Source organism: Coloeus monedula, assembly GCF_965178545.1.
Source record: "Coloeus monedula genome assembly, chromosome: 1".
NCBI lineage: Eukaryota > Metazoa > Chordata > Aves > Passeriformes > Corvidae > Coloeus > Coloeus monedula.
The window spans coordinates 43127136-43144891 of NC_138781.1; the positions used below are offsets into that span (position 1 = coordinate 43127136).

The 17756-nt window shown below is 44.4% G+C and overlaps 1 protein-coding gene across 1 annotated transcript; it reads left to right on the forward strand.

Annotated features, from left to right (window-relative positions):
- Positions 1–1114: 1114 nt before the first annotated feature.
- Positions 1115–11590, forward strand: GGCT (gamma-glutamylcyclotransferase; the record flags this gene model as incomplete). Its single annotated transcript, XM_082290537.1, has 4 exons — positions 1115–1237; positions 5014–5159; positions 8264–8399; positions 10300–11590. The coding sequence occupies 4 exons, from the start codon at positions 1115–1117 to the stop codon at positions 10447–10449; spliced, it is 555 nt and encodes a 184-aa protein (XP_082146663.1). The 3' UTR covers positions 10450–11590.
- Positions 11591–17756: the final 6166 nt, after the last annotated feature.

The following is a 17756-nucleotide window of genomic DNA, read 5'->3' on the forward strand; positions in this document are numbered from 1 at the left end:
TAATGGTTATGCTATTGTTAATTACATCCTTCCATGGCTGTGTTATACATATGTATGTATTGCTTCAGCAGCCAGCAATAAGGGCTCCTCCTGTCCCGTTCCAGCACTGCTTATGTCAGGGAAGGAGAGGAAGTGCCTCCGTGCATGGGTGTGCAGCTCTACCGGCCCACACACCAGCATCTTCTCGCCTTTTACTCTTGCACATTCCCATCTTACTCTGCTCTGAGTGCTTCCAGCTGGGAAAAGTTGTTCTACTTTGCTTCTCATGGAATGTATTTACAAACCATCACTGTTTATCTCAGAGGTGGCCAGGATGCTCATTTCAGTACCAGGAGCTGCAGGCCCTGCGTGCTGACAGCCTGTTCCTCCCCGCAGAGGATGCCCCTCGGGAAGCAGCTGGCATGTTGGAATAGGCAGGTTTTCCAGGCATGAGCGCGTGCTGTGCTACCTGTTCAGGCTTTCTCTGAGCTGTTCTTTGCGAGCTGAGGTGAACATTTCTTTCTAAATAGAAAAATCTTATGTAGGGATTATAATGAAGCATGGAACAATTGTTACTCTTTTGCATCAAAATGACATTCCTCAAAAAGAAAGCCAACCAGCTTTTCATAATGCTTTTTAAATTATTGGAACTTTTTATGTTCTACACACACACACACACAAAAAAAAAAAAATCAACCTGTTTTTTTCTCAACACTCAAGAGTTTCAACAATTGTGATGGTTTTTCATTCAAAGTGCATGTAGATGTTGAACAAGGTGAAAGTGTCCTCCTAAAACTTGTGTTCTTTTCCATGCTGTTCAAATCGACACAGATGTTATGAGCCAAGCCAAATGAATGGGCAGACAGAGCCGCTGAGCTCATGGCTGAGTTTGTGCGCCTCAGGCCCGCAGCCTTGGCAGCCGCGGGGGCTCCAGGACAGCGCTGTTCCCCGCTCCCGGCTGGATGGAGGTCACTGCCGCGCCGGGAGCCGCGTGACGCGCTCCAGAGGCGCTCCCGCCGCTCCTGCGTCACGGCCCCGCTCCGGCTCCCGCGCGGCGGCGGAAGCAGCGGGGAAGGCGGGGCGGGAGGGCGGCGTTAAAGCGGCGGCGGCGGCGGTGCCGGGCCGGGCCGAGCCCATGGAGCCGGGCGGCGAGGGCGGCTGCTGGTTCCTGTACTACGCGTACGGCAGCAACCTGCTGCGGGAGCGGCTGCTGCTGCGCAACCCCTCGGCCGCGCTCTGCGCCCTGGCGCGCCTGCAGGTGCGTGCGGGGGGCGGGGGGCTGGGGAAGCCCGGGAGTCCTCCAGGGAGCCTGAGTGTCCCCGAGGAGCCGCATGTCCCCGCGGCTGCGTGCGGTCCGGTGCCGCAGCCCGTCCGTCCCTCCCGCGGCGGAGGCCCCAGCACGGATCAGGCGAGGGGTCCTCGTGAAGAGGATGGTGCCGGGTTCTTTGCCATGGTGCCCAGTGACAGGACAAGGAGCGATGGGCGTAAAGTAAAGCGGAAGAAGTTTCACCTCAGCATGAGGAAGAACTTCTTTACATTGAGGGTGGCAGAGCGCTGAACAGGCTTCCTAGGGAGGTTGTGGAGTCTCCCTCTCTGGAGACATTCCAAACCCTCCTGGCTGTGTTCCTGTGTAATCTGCTCGAGGTGTCCCTGCCTTGGCAGGAGGGGCTGGACAGATGATCTCGGGAGGTCCCTTCCAACCCTCTCTAGCCTGTGATTCTGACCCAGGGCCCGCTGCTGGGGCTGCCCACAGCAGAAGGAATGTTTGTGGTAGTCCCACTGCTGCGTGGTTACTGACAGGGCTTAACCTTCCAGGCTGCCAGCCATGACCCATGGCCCTGCACTACAGATTTTGAAACATAAAGTAGCAGGAAGAAATTCTTTACCGTGAGGGTGGTGAGGCACTGGAACAGGTTGCCCAGAGAAGTTGAGGATGCCCCATCCCTGGCAATGTTCAAGACCAGGTTGGATGGGGCCCTGAGCAACCTGGTCTAGTGAGAGGTGTCCCTGCCCACAGGGGTTGGAACTGGATGATCTTTAAGGCTCCTTCCAAACCAAACCATTCTATGATTCTAGGTGCTCAGCTGGGTTTATCAGGCAGGCTTCTAGCAGTTTTACAAGGGTGGTGTTCTGTTAAAAAAAAAATCAAAATCCCTCCTTCCTTTTGGCCATGCTGGATGCAGGTGAGGCGCTCTCCCTGCACTGTGTGAGGGGCAGATGGGAGCTTTCACCCAGCACTGCACATCTGCAGCTGACACCTCCGTACACCCTACAGGGCAGTTCCTTCCCTGGGTTATTAAGTAGCATTCTATCAGCTTGGCTTTAGTGTAGGCTTGGAAACACAAGCTTGTGGTCATTAAAGCTGTTGATGTACAGATCTGTGCAACTGGAAGGATGCTTGGAGGAGCAGAGCATCAATTGATACCACTTAAAGAGGACTTGAAGGTTCTCTTGGGGTAACTGGCAGGAAATTATCTATGTTAGAGTGCATGAAGAAGTTCCAAAAACTTGCCATTAATAAACTCCCCATAGTCGGATACTTGGTGTCTCTTGGGACTATCAGCCTGGCAGCTGAGACATGGTCCTGTAAATCATGAGGCACTTACAGCTACCTCTCCACTGAATATGCTGAGAGCCCAGCACCTTGCAGGATCAGACCTTGGAGGCAGGGAGAAGGGCAGTAGTAGTGTGTGCTTACTTCTGAATAAAAGCAAATTTGTTCAGCTCTCCCAGCTCTCAGGTCGATTTCCAGCTTACCCAGTAAGCACCTCTTGTCCCACTGCAGGTTGGCTGTTCAGGAGCAGGCAGTCAAGCCCTGGCTTCTCTAGCTGGCCTTTGATCGATTGCTATGTTCCCTGTCGACACCGGGTGGCTTCACTCCCTTGCTTCCAGCTGGAAAATCACTGATGCTAGGGCGTGAGGGACTGCAGGAAGACTGGAGCTGATTCCTATTAATTGCTCTTAGATAGTGCCACTTGGACTTAAAAAAAGGAGAAATGGCCTGTAACTGGAGTGTTTTGGATCCTAAAGTAAAAACTTTAGTTAAACTTCAGCTGAACTTCCCTCTAGTTTTACTTTTTAAAGCTTTGTTAATCTTCAGCCAAAAGCTGTTAAGAAATGGGATATGTAACATGCACAGAAAGGATATTATACTGGTACTTAGAAGAAGGACCAAAGACCAATATCTTGCACCAAGAAAGTATCTACTGTGTTTTTTCTCATATTCCCAGCAGTGCCTGATGCAGTTGAACACATGGTGTAACTTAGAGTTTCCTGCTTCCAGAACCAGGGCTAACTGCTGTTTCTGTGCAATCTCTGTTGCCCTTTTTGGGTGGTGCCTGATGATCTTATACAGCTCCTTGCAGCTATTCAGTGCAGGTCAGGTCTAAGAAGATATAACTGGAGGAATAAAGTAAAAATCAGTGGGTTTTTTCCCTTTCTTGTTCCTTTTATTTTTTTTTTTTAATGATACTGCAGTGAGAGTACTTGATTCCATCCAGGTATTTCCTTGGGGCTGCCCTGCAATCACTTGTCCTCATCAGTAACTTCAGTCTGTGACTTGACTGGACTTTTGTGCAAATAAATTGGTGCATCTAAGTAAACCTTTTTGTAGTGAAATTAGTTAAATAGGGGACATTTTATGGGCCAGGAAGGTGACTCTGTTGATGGAGTAAACTGTGGCTTTGCCAGGCTGCTGTCACTCAACGCACACACACAGAAATTGATTGGTGTTGTGATAAGTGCTGCTTTTCTGTGTGTAAGCCTCCAACTGCTTCATTTTTTTGCAACCTTTTTCCTATATCTATTAGGATATGTTAGAAGAGAGTGATATGTCTCAGAGGGAATATTAATGTGTACATGTGTATATTTTAAATCAAACTTACAGCTTCAAGAGGGTGGTTGTAAGAAATTTGCAAAGCTGTGGGGCTGCATAGGTTTGGGTTTTATTTTTGTTGTTGTTAAGCAGGTAGTCTTTCTTAAATCTTGGTGCTTTGGATTGGGGAGGGTTTTTTTTCCCTTCTGTAGTGCTAGGGAAGGACCCACAAACTGGTTAATAAGTAGGAGGGGGTACTGAGTGTATTGAGTCAGGTGAGAAATTACATTGATAATATTCAATAACTCATTATTGTTTTTTTCATATATACTAATATTTGATATTGCTTGTAAGAAAAAGTGATACATTATTTCTAAAAGAATGTTTCTACTTGCAAAAACCTGAATAAACTCACTGAAGGAGACATCTACCTTGACTTAAAAATACCCAAGAATGTTCCAGGTGAGTGATGAAATGGCACAAAACATTGTAAAATACAAGGGATGGTATTTTATGATTGGGTGGTCTTACCAGTGCATGAGGATGGGACCCAAAGCTCACCATCTTGTAGACTTCTTTACCCTTGCTATTTTCCTGGATCCTGCATATAGCATTTAAGTCTTATAATATCACAAAAAGCTGCTAAGGACTTGGCACCAGGTAGGCACATCTTTTGGGGTGAATGAGACCACACCAGTCCAGTTTCCTCCTTTGTGGCACACCTTAGCCAAGGGCCCTTCAGACTGTCCAGTGGGAAGCACGTCAGCAATCCTGTCACTGCCTACTTGGACAAAAGGCAAGCTGACACTTCTTCAGCAGTGCTGTGCTTACTGCAGAATTGGGTATGTGTGCTATTCTTGAGAAGGGAGTGCTCCACTTTCTTCTCACTGCTAGAAATTGTCAGCTGCTTAGGCCAGACTTCTGTGAGGTTTGGATGTCAATCCAGTCTCTGCAGGCCAGGATTTTTATCAGTAGTGCTCTCTGCCTGACCTCTATTCCCTTTGTCCCGAGGCTGCTGTTTCTTAAGGGAAGGTGGAAATGGCTGACTTCAGCCCCTCGTGAGATGGGAGGTGGAGCAGGTCCTGCCTCTCTACTCTTCCATCTGTGTCTCCAACTGGCTACGTGTGCTACTGTCTTTTGGCTGCCCCTTTCATGTCAAGAATAGCCAACAGCCCTTCTCTTAAGTGGAAATTGATTCTCTGCATTGCTTTCATTTGCAGGATTTTAAGCTCGAGTTTGGCCATCATCAAGGCAGGACAAGTTCTGTCTGGCATGGAGGTACAGCTACCATTGCTCAGAGCCCTGGTGACGAAGTGTGGGGAATAGTGTGGAAAATGAACACTTGCAATTTAAGTTCGCTGGATAAGTAGGTGACTTAACTTTTCCTGTCTTCTACTACTTTAGAGAGCGATTGAAAAGTAGTTAATTTTTGGTAAAGAGCTGTGTGGAAGCTTTGGTGTTGGAATCAAGAAGATGCTTTTGATTTTAATATGGGAATTCTATTTCACAGTACGTGTATTGACTTCTGACACTTCTGTGATTAAAATAACCCTGTTTTCAAGCTAAAGCTACTTTTAGGGGTGTTTTAACAATCTGTGGACCTTAATTTGAAGCTGCTATACTGGTCAGGCTCCTTTTTTTTTATTTTAACCTGTCTTCCCAATTTCCTGTGTCTTACAAGATTCTAAAATATGTATTTGTTCTATGCATTTTTCCCATTACTTTAGGGAGAATTTCCTTTGAGACTGACATCAGTTTCTGTCTGTATACATCTGTAGACTCCAGTTGTAGCAGAAAAGGAAGGGATGAGGACAAGACTGCAGGAGAGAGATCTTTAATACTGGCAAAGGGACCTTTTGAGGAGGTTATTTGACATGTCTTCTCTTCTAAGGATTTAAATTTTTTGTGAGCTTGAGGAACGTCCAGGCAGGGAGCTGGGGTGTTATTGTTTCCCCCTTTGAATGGGAGAGCCTGACTACACCTTTACAATGCATGGTATAGAATGTTCTACCTGTGCCTGGTAATTAAGAGAAGTTCAAGGGACCCTGAGCAAGTTGTTCCCAGGCTGAAGTCTAAAAGACCACCTGATTAAACAAAGCAAGGAATAGCATGACTTCTTGCAGGGTCTAAGACAGGACCTGGAATGTCATCCCCAAAACTTTGCTGCCATGTGCTTGTTGCAGCTTTTGAGATGTGCCTGCACAGCATGGTTTCTGGTACACAAGGATTGTTGGTTCTGAGCAGTTTGTCACTGTCAATTCCAGTAGAAATCTGGGCTAGTGAGGACAAGGGAGCAGGGCATAGTAAACGCAGTGAAAGCACTACCTTAACACTGTTCTCCTGCCTCTGGTACTGTTGCAATTTCACTGTGTAAATATGTACTTATAACCCCTGGCCGTGAAACTTGCTTCCAATGTGCTTTCATTGCCAATGGTGAACCTGAAATACAACAGAAACTGTTGCCCAAATTCTGTTAGTGTGTTATGGGAATGGGCACTCTCAGCACTCTTGTCCTGGATGGGAGTGTTAGTCTCAAGCAAGAGGGCATCTAGTTGGCATGCTTGTGGTTGGGGACAGCTTCACATGTCCCTGCTTTATGATCTCCTGAGTTCCCCTGCTCTTGCTTACAGGAGCACTTAAACATCCTGACCCCCTTCTGCTGACCTTTACTGAAATCTCCTCGTTTACCATGCTTTCCTGAAGCATAAAACTTCCTAAGTATGATGATCCTGTCTGACAGCATCTGCTTTTGATAGTAGCCCAGTGTTTCCCCTCCATGGGGACAATATTTTGCATTTTGACTCCTAAAAGTGTTTACATAGCATTTACGGTTAATATACTGTAGGATTGCAGATCCCTGGCATAAACTTTAGTGCTTGTTAAGGTGCTGGAAACTTGAGTGCTGTAACATCACCAAAATCTGCAGCATGGACACTAGCACTACAGATTACAGCTGTCTTATTGATGCCATGGGTGTGAACTGGAAATGGAGGGAAATTGGATGTGTTCTTGGCTTTTATAATGATAGTCAACAGTGCTCTTCTAAGAATTACTCCTAACCAACTTGCAGGTGTTCATACTGAAGGTCTTGAGATCCTTTGGTTGCATGCAAGCTGATATATTTGTAGGTTCTCAACCAAGTTATTTCCTGAAATTACCATGTATCAAAAAAAAAAAAAAAAAGGCCCACCTCCTTTTTTTTTACCCCTCCTAATCTGGGTAAAGTAGTCTGTGCTTTCTTATCCAGAAGTGGAGGAGGGAATATGTAATTGATGCTGCATGTAATTAGTTGAAATGCTAATAAAACAGTGTAATCTATAGAAAACAAATACGGGAGGGGAAACTGCTGCTTAGATGGCTGAACTCTTTGGCTTCAAATTCATTTTTGTTGCTGTCTCAGAGTCACTTTTATGGGGTTTTTTGTCCTCTGTACTTCACAAATCTGTAAGTTACAGACTAAATCATGACTTTGCCTCATAGAGTCTAGCAGAGGATGTTACTAAGCAGTTTTCTTGCTCTCACACAACCACATGACTTATTTTGTAGTCTGTTGGCCTTGAATCTGCAGTTAGCTTCCAGTCTGTACTTGCACTTAACCTAGTTATTCACCTAACATGGCCCACATTATGTACATTAAATAACTTGAAATGGTAGCAAGTCTTTGAAAAAAGATGAGTTGTCAAATTTATATTGGACAAGCAGAGCTAAAACCATGTTATGACTTGTAGCTAAAGTACATCTAAAGTTAATTTTGTTATAAAGACTCTTGTATTGGTTAAGCTTCTTGTTTACTTCTTATTATTTCCTCATATTTTTATTGGTGGCTAAATGCCAGTGGTTAAGGACAATAAGTAGCCTTGGTTTTGAGGGGTTTTTTTCTAAGCATGATTTTGCTAATAAAAAGATAAACAAAATTGTTTTATGCCCTGACCTAGCTCATAATTGCTGTGTATGTCTTGTGCAAGTTAAAAGGTGTCTTGGATTATTCACTGGAAAGTGCATTGCACAAGTTGTGCAAGTTTCCCCTTATTAAAATGTAACACAATGGGCAAGATAAAACTTTGCAATTGTTTCTTTATCCAAGTTGCAGTTAATGAACATGTGTCCGGCTCATTAATTCTGATGATCTTGCTTGTGTTTCTCTTTCAGACTACCTGTCTTCCACAGTAATTAGTTTAGGAATATTCTCTAACTTTTCAAGTTAACCATGAGTCATCATTTCTTCCAGAGCTGAAATGATAAAACTGAACGCTGCTGCTTCTCTAGAAATTTATTTTTTAATATGAAACAAGTTCGCACAAAAAGTACTGAAATATGTTTTGCTTTATTGGTTTTTCTGGAAGTATATTAACAGCACAGACCAGTGTCCTGCCTTGAATTCTGTTTTAATAAATCCACATGTTTAATTGCACAGTTGGTTTGAAAGATGCATCAGTTATTTGACATGAAAGGAATACATGTCTTTTACAGGCAAGAGGGAGTTGAGGATGGCATTTATGTTCCAATAGAAGTTAATGTCCACACTCAAGCAGGAAAGGTACTGACCTGTCGAAGCTACCAGATGAAGGACTATGTCCCTGGTCCCCCTTCTCCACAGTATAAAAAGGTAGGTGTTGCATCACTTTAGTTTTGGAAGAATATACAGAAATTTATAATGCAGTACTTCTGTACTATTTAATAAGCACTTTAATTACAGTGGGTGGAAGGCATGACTACTGTAAAGGTATAGCAGTCCTTGTGCAATGGACTGCTGTAATGATGCTCACAGAACATTGGTAGCTCTTACAGGCCTCCTAAATCAGTTTGAGTTTTTTGGTTTAGTTATGCCTTACATGAAGTCCCTATTTAACTTGTGAATTAGCTACGATTGGCACAGGGATTTCTGGAGGATGTTGTTCACATATATGCAGCAATTCTCTGTTTGAAAAATTAATGTACTGCACTAAAAGGATGGAGGGAGGCTTCTGTGGGGAAAATACGGCACATGACTTGTAGTTTCAAGGACGTGGATTATCCTTACTGTCTTGGGAAGTACTTGCTGTCACTTAATACAGGAGTCCACCTGCTGCCTTTTACCAGGCGCATCATCAGTACATCACAGGACTCCAGCAGCATTGCCGAGCACTGCAGGTTTCCCCCTTGATGGCTGGTGAGGCAGAAGTGTTTCAACACTGTTCTGCAACACTGACTCTGTAGAGACACATGATGCAGTCACACAGCAGGCCTGACCTGCTTAGCTTGTGAGATCTGGTGCAGGCCCAGGCTGGGGTGGTGTGTCTGAGTGGTGCAGCTGTTAGTGCTGCTACACAGACGTCACTGCAGCTGGCTTTTCCTCCCTGAAGTAAAGAAACTGGGTGTGAGGCTGTTAAATCCCAAGTGTGCCGCCTTCTCCAAACTGAGGAACTCACTCCTATGAATTGACTTCCAGGAGCACAGGTAAGGCCGGCTGCTGTGGGACTGCTGAAGAGAGGGCTTGTTTAGAAAGCAGGCTCTGATATTCCACAAACCTCCTCCCTGCCAACCCACCTTGTGGCAAGGCAGATCTTTAGGGCTTTTCAGGGAGTGAATATGTTGTCTGCTGCTGTGTGTCAGCTCTCATTGGTATGCTATGAGTGCAGACCTCCACTATTGGCAACTTTATCATTCCCTCCTGGTCCTGTCAGGAGCAGTTGTTAGTTTTGTTCTTCTCCTCTGCCCTCAGCTTTTTTTTAGTTAAGTTAACCAGGCAGGAGAGCTAAAAACTTAAAAGGTGACTGCATCAGCACGCAGTGATTGAACTACATCCATCTACTGTTATGTACTTTTTGTGGCAAAGTTCATTCTTTCTAGATACCTCATCTTGAAGTGCATGCTGTTAAATGCATGAAAGCATATTAAGAATATTCATTTATATATGCAAGCTTGCTGGTGTTTCCTTCCAGCCATGTTGCTACTACTTCTTCTTTTCCTCTCACTGTCACGTCTTTTCTTTCACACCAATACTTCCATTTATTTTGTATATGGAAGGAAATCTGCAGTAACAAACTTGGGAATCTGTGCTTTTTCACTAAGTTAAGTATCTGTTTCTGTTACTCCTGTACCTTGTCTAGGTACTCATTGTTGTCCTTTGGATTTCAACTGCTTAATTTTAAAAATAACTACTTTTTAAACCTTTAGCCAGCTTTACTGTCACACCTGAGTGAGAAGCATCATATATTATTGAAGTTATCATCCTCTCTGGAAGAAAGAATGGAATGACTGAATAACAGCTTAATTAGAGTCTTGTGCACTTTAGTAACACATCAGAATCATAGGGGTAGTTAAAAGCCTTTTCAGAGTAATTTTATTCATGCTGTTCTGGTCTTCAGTGGTTTCCCAGAAGCCTGTGGCTATCCTTAGGTACAAATAGCGCTGTTTGAGATTAATTCTCTGGTAACTTAAATGGTTCTTCCTACTCAAGTGATTATTTGGAGGAGTCTGTCCTTTCTATTACTGAAGGCCTTTTTTCCCCCCCCTTTTAATTATAGGTCATCTGCATGGGTGCAAAACAGAATGGCTTGCCAACTGATTATCAGGAGAAATTAGAAGCTATTGAAACTAATAACTATGCAGGACCGGTGCCAATCATGGAAGAGATTGAAGCTTCTATTAAAGGAGAGAAAATAAATTCTGCATAGAATACCTCTGCATTTGCTTGGCCATTCACCTTGATTTAGATACCTCTTCTCACTGCTGATCAGCAGTTTCTTTATCAAGAAAAAATGAGTTTGCTGTGCATCTACAGTAAACCATTAGACATAATTTGCAGTCTGAAGACACAGTGACATTGGTAACTTCTCTTTGTATGTATAGCTTGAGTACATGCTGAAGTTTTTGCGGATTTAGAAATTATCTTTCTGTAACTTGTCATGCAGTGCTGCATGCGAATTTGTGCTTCATGTCCAGTTTACTGACCCTTTTAAAAGGAAAAGGCTGTCTTCATGAGTTTTGGTGCCTGTTGCTTTCTGGGGAACAAGGGGCTGCAGGATCAGGCCCTCTGTTTTTAAAAGTTGTATACACGACTAGATTTTTTTAGATGCAAAGTAAACTCAAAACTCTAAGGGTAAACCTTTTTCTCTGCTACTTCTCGTAATGGTTTAAACCCCAACCTATCTGATGCTGTGGAGTTCCTGTTTATACAGTTAACAAAGAAAGAAATGTAGTATTTTTTTAACTCCTTCCATGTTTTTAAGTGTAAGTCCAAAAGGCAGCCTAGGCATGAAGACAACATTCAGCAAAGCATCTCATTCAAACCATCATAGCTTCCTCCTTTCAATGTCTAGTGATTGTCATAGGTGAACTAGTTAGTTATAACAAAGAGATTTTTAAAGAATTCGTTTTAGTTTGATATTTCCAAGGGTTTTTTAATTATCTTTTTGACTGGCTTGTTTGCCTGTCTAGGCCTTGGTCTCATGTTCAGTGAAATCAGGAAGTTTCCTTTGAATCCTAGCACATTTATTCTGTGGCTTTGTTTGTCTGGTAAACCCTAAATGAACGAACTTGGCCTCTTGTATTTTTTGGGGGTTTTTTTCTCCCCACAGCTTTGACAAGCCAATGCAAAACTGGAAGCTTTTGTAACATACAGAGTATTTATTTTCATGGTATTTTGCAACCCCTGCAGTTAGTCTATGGGGGATGAGGAAAGTCTGACAACCTGGGAGATGTCAAATCACTGAGATTTGGCTTATCTTCTCTACAGTGTATTTTTTTTCTCTTGATGTACAGAGGGGTGTAAGATAGAATTGATGTCACTGTGTGACTGCTTAGATAAATGATAAAATAACAGACTGACCATGTCTTCTCTCTATAAAATGTTTTCTATAAACTTCTGCCAGGTATGTGTAGGTGCTGTCCTGCTGTAATATGCCTGTTTTCAGAGCTGGGTACGGTGACTGCTGTAAAACATTGTACTTTCTGTATTAGCACTGTCTAGTTTGAGTAAATAAAACTCTTGATTACCAAACCTCTATGCCTGTTCAATGTGCACTCTTCAAGAATATCACAGAATCACAGATTGTTTAAGGTTGGAAGGGACCGCTGGAGATCATCCAGTCCAACACCCTGCGAAGGCAGGGTCACCTCGAGCCGGTGACACAGGAACACGTCCAGGTGGGTTTGGAATGTCTCTGGAGAGGGAGACTCCACGACCTCCCTGGGCAGACTGTGTTGCTTATGTAAGTGAAAACTGGTGATGTGGGAATGCAGCTGAAGCCTCTATGGGCTGTTTGTGCTTTTTAATAGATGTAATGTCAGTAGGAGCGCATGAACACACTCCTTTGCATCAGCACCGCTTCTTCTGCCTTACCCTTACCTTGCACCTTCGGGCTTTTCAGCTTTTAAATGGGTGAAGAAAACAGAAATAATACCCTGGAAGTGTCCTTGCGGGGGGCGGAGATTGACTGAGGGAAATGGTCGCTGCCGAGGGACCCCGGCATCTCTCCGGTGGGTGCGGAGGGGAATGCGGAGTTGGTGAACGGGAAGCCTTTGGCCATTCCTGCGCAGGGAGGAGCCGCTTCCCGCTGGGGAGGAGAGACCATGTGTGGGGCGGGAGGGGGTGAGGGAAGCGCCCGTGGGCTCCTCCTCTGGCCTCCATCCCTTCGCCGCCGCGGTGAGTGCCGGGGAAGGGCCGGGGCGCGGGCGGGGTGCCGGGGTCCGGCTGCGGGCCGGCGCCGGGAGAGGGCTGGCGAGTGTGAGCCCGAGTGTCTGCTTTCTGTAGAGCAAAGTTTCTGTGGTACCGCCTGAAAGGCTTGCGAGGTGGAAGGGGAAGGGCTGCGCCGCTCCTGAGCTGGAAACTTCGGGATTCCTGCGTGTTTCCTCAGGAGGGTCCCTCCCGCCCCGGGGAGGCGGCGGCAGGCGCTGACAGGGAGTGGGAGAGGGGACGGCCAGCAGCGCCCGCAGCTCCTCGGCATGGGGACAACGCCTTCGGACGAAGCACAGCAGCGCTACCCGGTGTAAATGGTGTTCCAGACGCTAGCGAGGATGTGGTGTTCCTGAGGGCTGGTGGGGAAGAGTGGCGAGGTCCCACGGACGGAGGAGGTGGAAGGGTTGCATCGCTCCCCTCCTCCCCTGGCCGCCGCCTGTCCCGTGAGCGGCGGTACCGGGGTACAAAGAGCCATTCGCTTCCCCGACAGCCGGAGCGGAGATCCAAATCCATGCGCGGACTCACGCGGCACTCGCTTAGGCCCCGGTGCTTCTCTCACTTAACGTGGGAGAGCGGGAGGCGGGAGCGGTTCGCAGGGCAGGATGGTGCCCCATGGCCTGGCCGCGATTCTATCAGCTGCAACTTTTCCTTGTAGGATTCACTGCTGCTTGAATGTGAAAATAGTAAATGACAGTAGAAAAGCGGTCCCGTGTTTACAGACAGCAGTAAATTGCCCCCTCCTCCTCTATCTCTTAACAACAACAACAACGACAAAAATCCACAAGATTTCTCTGATTGGAGAAAATTTCTTTGCTTTCTAGTTGTGGCTATTTATTATTTATTGATCTTTTCCCACCGGGAAGGAGTTATAAGGAAGCCACATAAAGTCTTTCTGGCAGGGGCTTCTTAATGCATCCAAACACTATATATAAAGTTCTCTTTCTATACAAATAGAATTAGGATACGTAGGAACAAAACCTGTGAGGGATGTGAATATTTCTGTCAAAGCCTGTGCCTTTTAAAGAAAAGCCTGCCATTTTACCAGATGGAGGCAGAAATAATTTCTTTTGTGTTCTTTCATGTCTGTTGCTCTTCAAATAACTAGAGATGCTTACAGAAGTTTATGATACAGTCAGAAGAGAGAGAGGGGAGAGAGGGAGGAAAAACCACTGAAAGATGCTGATCTCCATGACCCCAGAGCGATTCAAGAGCACATGAGTTGTAATGGATTTCCAGGAACGTGATGTTAACATATGGCTCCCTGGGCATTTATTGACATATGTAGCATCAGTGATGATAGTTAGAGATTGTGAAGTGGGGTGTGATGAGTATGCTTTAATTTACACAAACAGAATAATTTAAGATCTGCACAGAGACTCTGTACAAGCTCTACCAATGCACTATTTTTGCTATAAAAATAAAAGGCTATTTTTTAGTACCTTTGGGAATACATTGCATTGCTTCTCATCAAACAGGCAGGCTTTTTGTGTAGCATATGTGCCCATTTGCCTCTGATCTCTGCATGTGTTTTACTGTTCTTGAACTAAGTAAAATAGCTGCTGTGTGGAAATAGGTGTCTTATTCACTCATTATAGTCAAAGACTGACTGATGTTGCATGCATGACATAAGATGTGGAAAATTGGTCTCTTTCCTGTCTCTCCCCATGATAGCAGAAAGTTGAATTTATACTGACCTGATTGAGTCCAGCTTACCAAGCACGGCAAAGTTTCCTGTTCTCCTCTTGCTGTAATGACTCTGTAGTGAGTAGCTGTAAAATAGCTTTTCTCAGGAAACAAATCTGACTTGGAGACACAAAGGGTACAGGGCTCCATTTCATGTGAAATGGAGCATTGTTTTCATACAGCCACCTCTGGAAGAGTAATTGCATTTTGAATGCTATGGACAGAAGGCTTTGCTAGCTGGGACTCCACTAGCCCTGGGCTGGCACTCAGGTTTGTGTGTCTCACTGTTGCACTGCCAGAGCTGGCTACTAGGTGCTGTGTAAATCCTGAAGATATTCCAGCTACTGGCTGCAGATAACTGGGTAAGTAGCACAGGACTTTATTTCACAGGCAATTTAGAGGAACTGTTCTTGTCAGAGTAGCAAGACTGCAGAAGAAGTAGTATTGACTGAGTTTTCTGCTCTTCAGAAATATTCTAGATTGGTCTCAAATCAGCTGCTTTAAGGAACAGTTGTTAATTAAGTTGCTCCTTGTACTGTCTTTACTGCATCATCCTACATAGTCTCCTTGGGAGCAGCCAGCTCAATAAGAACTCAATTCCCTAGCTGACCCAAAAGTGGAAATGTTTTTTAGCTAGTATGTGAGATCCTTCAGCCCCTTTATCTACAGCATTTACCTTTGACAAGACCTTGTTGCAATAAACCAGCACATTCTTTGCTGCCAGGGGTCTTGCGACCCTGCAAGTGGAACAGGCATAGCAGTTTTGTTAGGAGAAGAGCAAGGAGATCTCAGTGAAAAGAGGATGTGAGGAGGGCAGGGCCAGGAAAAATAGAAATGTATATATGCTTGCACAATGCTGAGAGTAGAGGGAACTCAGAGGAAACACTAGACAAAAGTGCCAGTGCCTTCATGCAAAAGCCATCGGCACCACTGCAGCTTATTGACATGGATTGTACAAAACCTTGCTGGAGGCACTGATGCTTTTACTGTACCTCTTACTATGACAAATTTCATTTCCCTTTTTCATTTCCCTCCTTATTCCTGGCCTGATCCCCGTCTCACTTCCTCTTTCTTATTCTCAGTTACACAGGTTTATGATAGCGTTGATTGCCACACTTACTGTTGCTTCTCACATCGCTTCAATCCCCAGCAACATTTCATTTGGCCAAGGCCCTGTCTTCCCTTTCTTCCCTTTCTTTTTGGCTTTTACAGCTGGTGGCTAAGCACTCTACTCTCAGGTTCTTTTTAATTCCTTCTAGTCTGTTTCCTGTCTTCTTCACCTGATGGACTTTGCTGTCCTCAAAATGGCTAACTGCATTTCCACTCCAACATCATTGGCAGCCTCTTCAGTAAGTCATTGTTTTTTCCTCTTAGGAACAAGAAACCCATTCTGTTCCCAGATAGGAAGCTTTTCCCCATGAGTGTTCCTCCTGGTGTCTCCCCATACCAGACTCCTGCTTCACTGAGGTATCATCTGTCTTGCTGTCTCCATTCCTCCTTAGGTGTTCTGCTGTTTCAGCTACTCTGTCAAGCTTGCAAATCTTTCCCTTTTTCTTGCTCATTTCTCCAAATAGATGTCTTCACAAACTGTTGCTGTTAGAATAGGTGATCTGTTTTAACTGCAACTTGTAAAAGCCTTAAGGTATGTTTCATAAAAATTATTTTATTCACTTTAGCCCTTTTAGAAATGTAAGACAGTGCACTGAGGTGTCTTACATTAATGTATGTCTCAGTCTTTTCTAACAGCATCCCCATTACTGATGCAACATCAGTCAGACGAATTGCACTGGAATTGAATCCAGCATCTGGAGGGCCCAAGATAAGGCAAAGAACACTATATGCACTTTAGCAAGGAAGTGCTTTCAACAAGCTGCATAAGCACTTACCTTTAAATATACCACACGTGTAACCTAGCGTTGTAAAACTAACAGATCCTTCCACAAGAGACATAGTAACCTTGTGTTCCCTCACTGAAAAAACTCACATTGAAGCACTGTGGAAGCTGGGATTTTTTCCAGAAAGAGAGGTGATGGGCTTGCAGATAAGCTGGGGACCTCATGTTGTCACACATTGGCCTCATGTTTTAAAAAGCGCCACCAAAAAAACCCCAACAACACAAAGAAAGCCCTAGTGAAACAGAATCATATATGTCAAGTTTTTTCATACAGCTAGTACACTTCGCTATGAAAAAAATGTAGCAGGAAGTCTTTCTGTTCCAGCAACATTTAAAGTGTTCAGCTCTTCATCTGGTATGGATTTTCTTAGTCTGTGAATAGTGGAAATTTCCATTTTTTCTTATTAAAAAGTACTGATGAAAAGTACTGCGTACTCCAGTACTGGATGGTGTGGGTTTTTGCATTAAATTTAATATTTTCATTGAAAATATCACTGAGTATGTCACCATGCACAGAATTCATATTTCTAGTCCTGACTTTGCTCCTTGGCATTTTTGTTCTTTCTCCTTTTCTCCCTGATGTTTAGCCTTACTTTATATTCCTTTTTGCTTGGTTTCTTGTTTCTCCATTCCCCTGCAGATGACCCTGTGTGAAAGGGAACATGCTCTGTCCTGCAGCATATGTATGCACACCCCTTCTAGTAGTAACCAGGATTTGTACTGACTTGGATGTAGTCAGATGCAGGGCAGACATCTTTGAGGCCTTCTGGTCATTCCATATTTTTCATGTTCTGTCCTGCTGCTGTATTTCTTCTTTCTTTTCTTGTGCTCTTTGTAGATGGAACTGAAAGAGTGAAGAAAATGCCTCTATTTGGTTTGTACACTTGACAGTGCTTTGGTTCATTCTTACGGTTTTCTGAATATTTGTCTCAGTTATTCTTACAAAGTGGGAAGAAAGAAAATGCATTAGAATAATGTGGTCCTAGAACAACCAAAGCAAGCAGGGAATGTTGGGTGGATGCAGTATCTTGAAAGAATAGGGTTAATATTTTTACTGCATGTTTTAAGATGATGCTGTCTCTTTAACTAAAGCCTAAAAAAGCTTTAGAGTAAGTGGTGTTTTCAACATGTTTGGTCTTCATTTATGGAATGAGCCTTCTTGAACAAAGAGATGTGCCAGTGTGGCTTCTAGGAAGCTGAATGACTCAGAAATCAGCCACTTCCTCGGGTGGGTCATCTGAATGGCGTAATGAAAGCTTGATCTGTCTGAGTAGATGCAGTCACTGGTGTGGTAAGAAATTCAGATCACTTGGTTACATTCCGTTTGTTTGAAACAGTTTTGCCGTTTTGGGAGTTGGCTGTGACCCAGAACAGTTATGCTGGGGATTTGCCGGGTCTCAGCCCTTGGAGAGCCCAACTCTTAATGCAGTTATCTGCATCCATGCAGGTCAGCAACCGTAAGCTGGGACCTATTGGGAAATCCGAGGAGCTAAGCTGGTTTGTCCTGCTGGTTTGAGTGTAGATAGTTAGTATCACTAAAATGCAATAGCATAAACTGTGTCTTTCTCCAGCATCAAGCAGGCAAAGCTTCACTGATGTAGACAGCAGCTTCTGGTATAGAAAATGCATAGAAGTGAGATTGTTCCAGTAGCAGGTCATTTAGAATAATCTGTGAGCTGGCAGGGCTCAGTTACAGCTTGTCAGGGGATCGCTGGGGAGCATTTGAA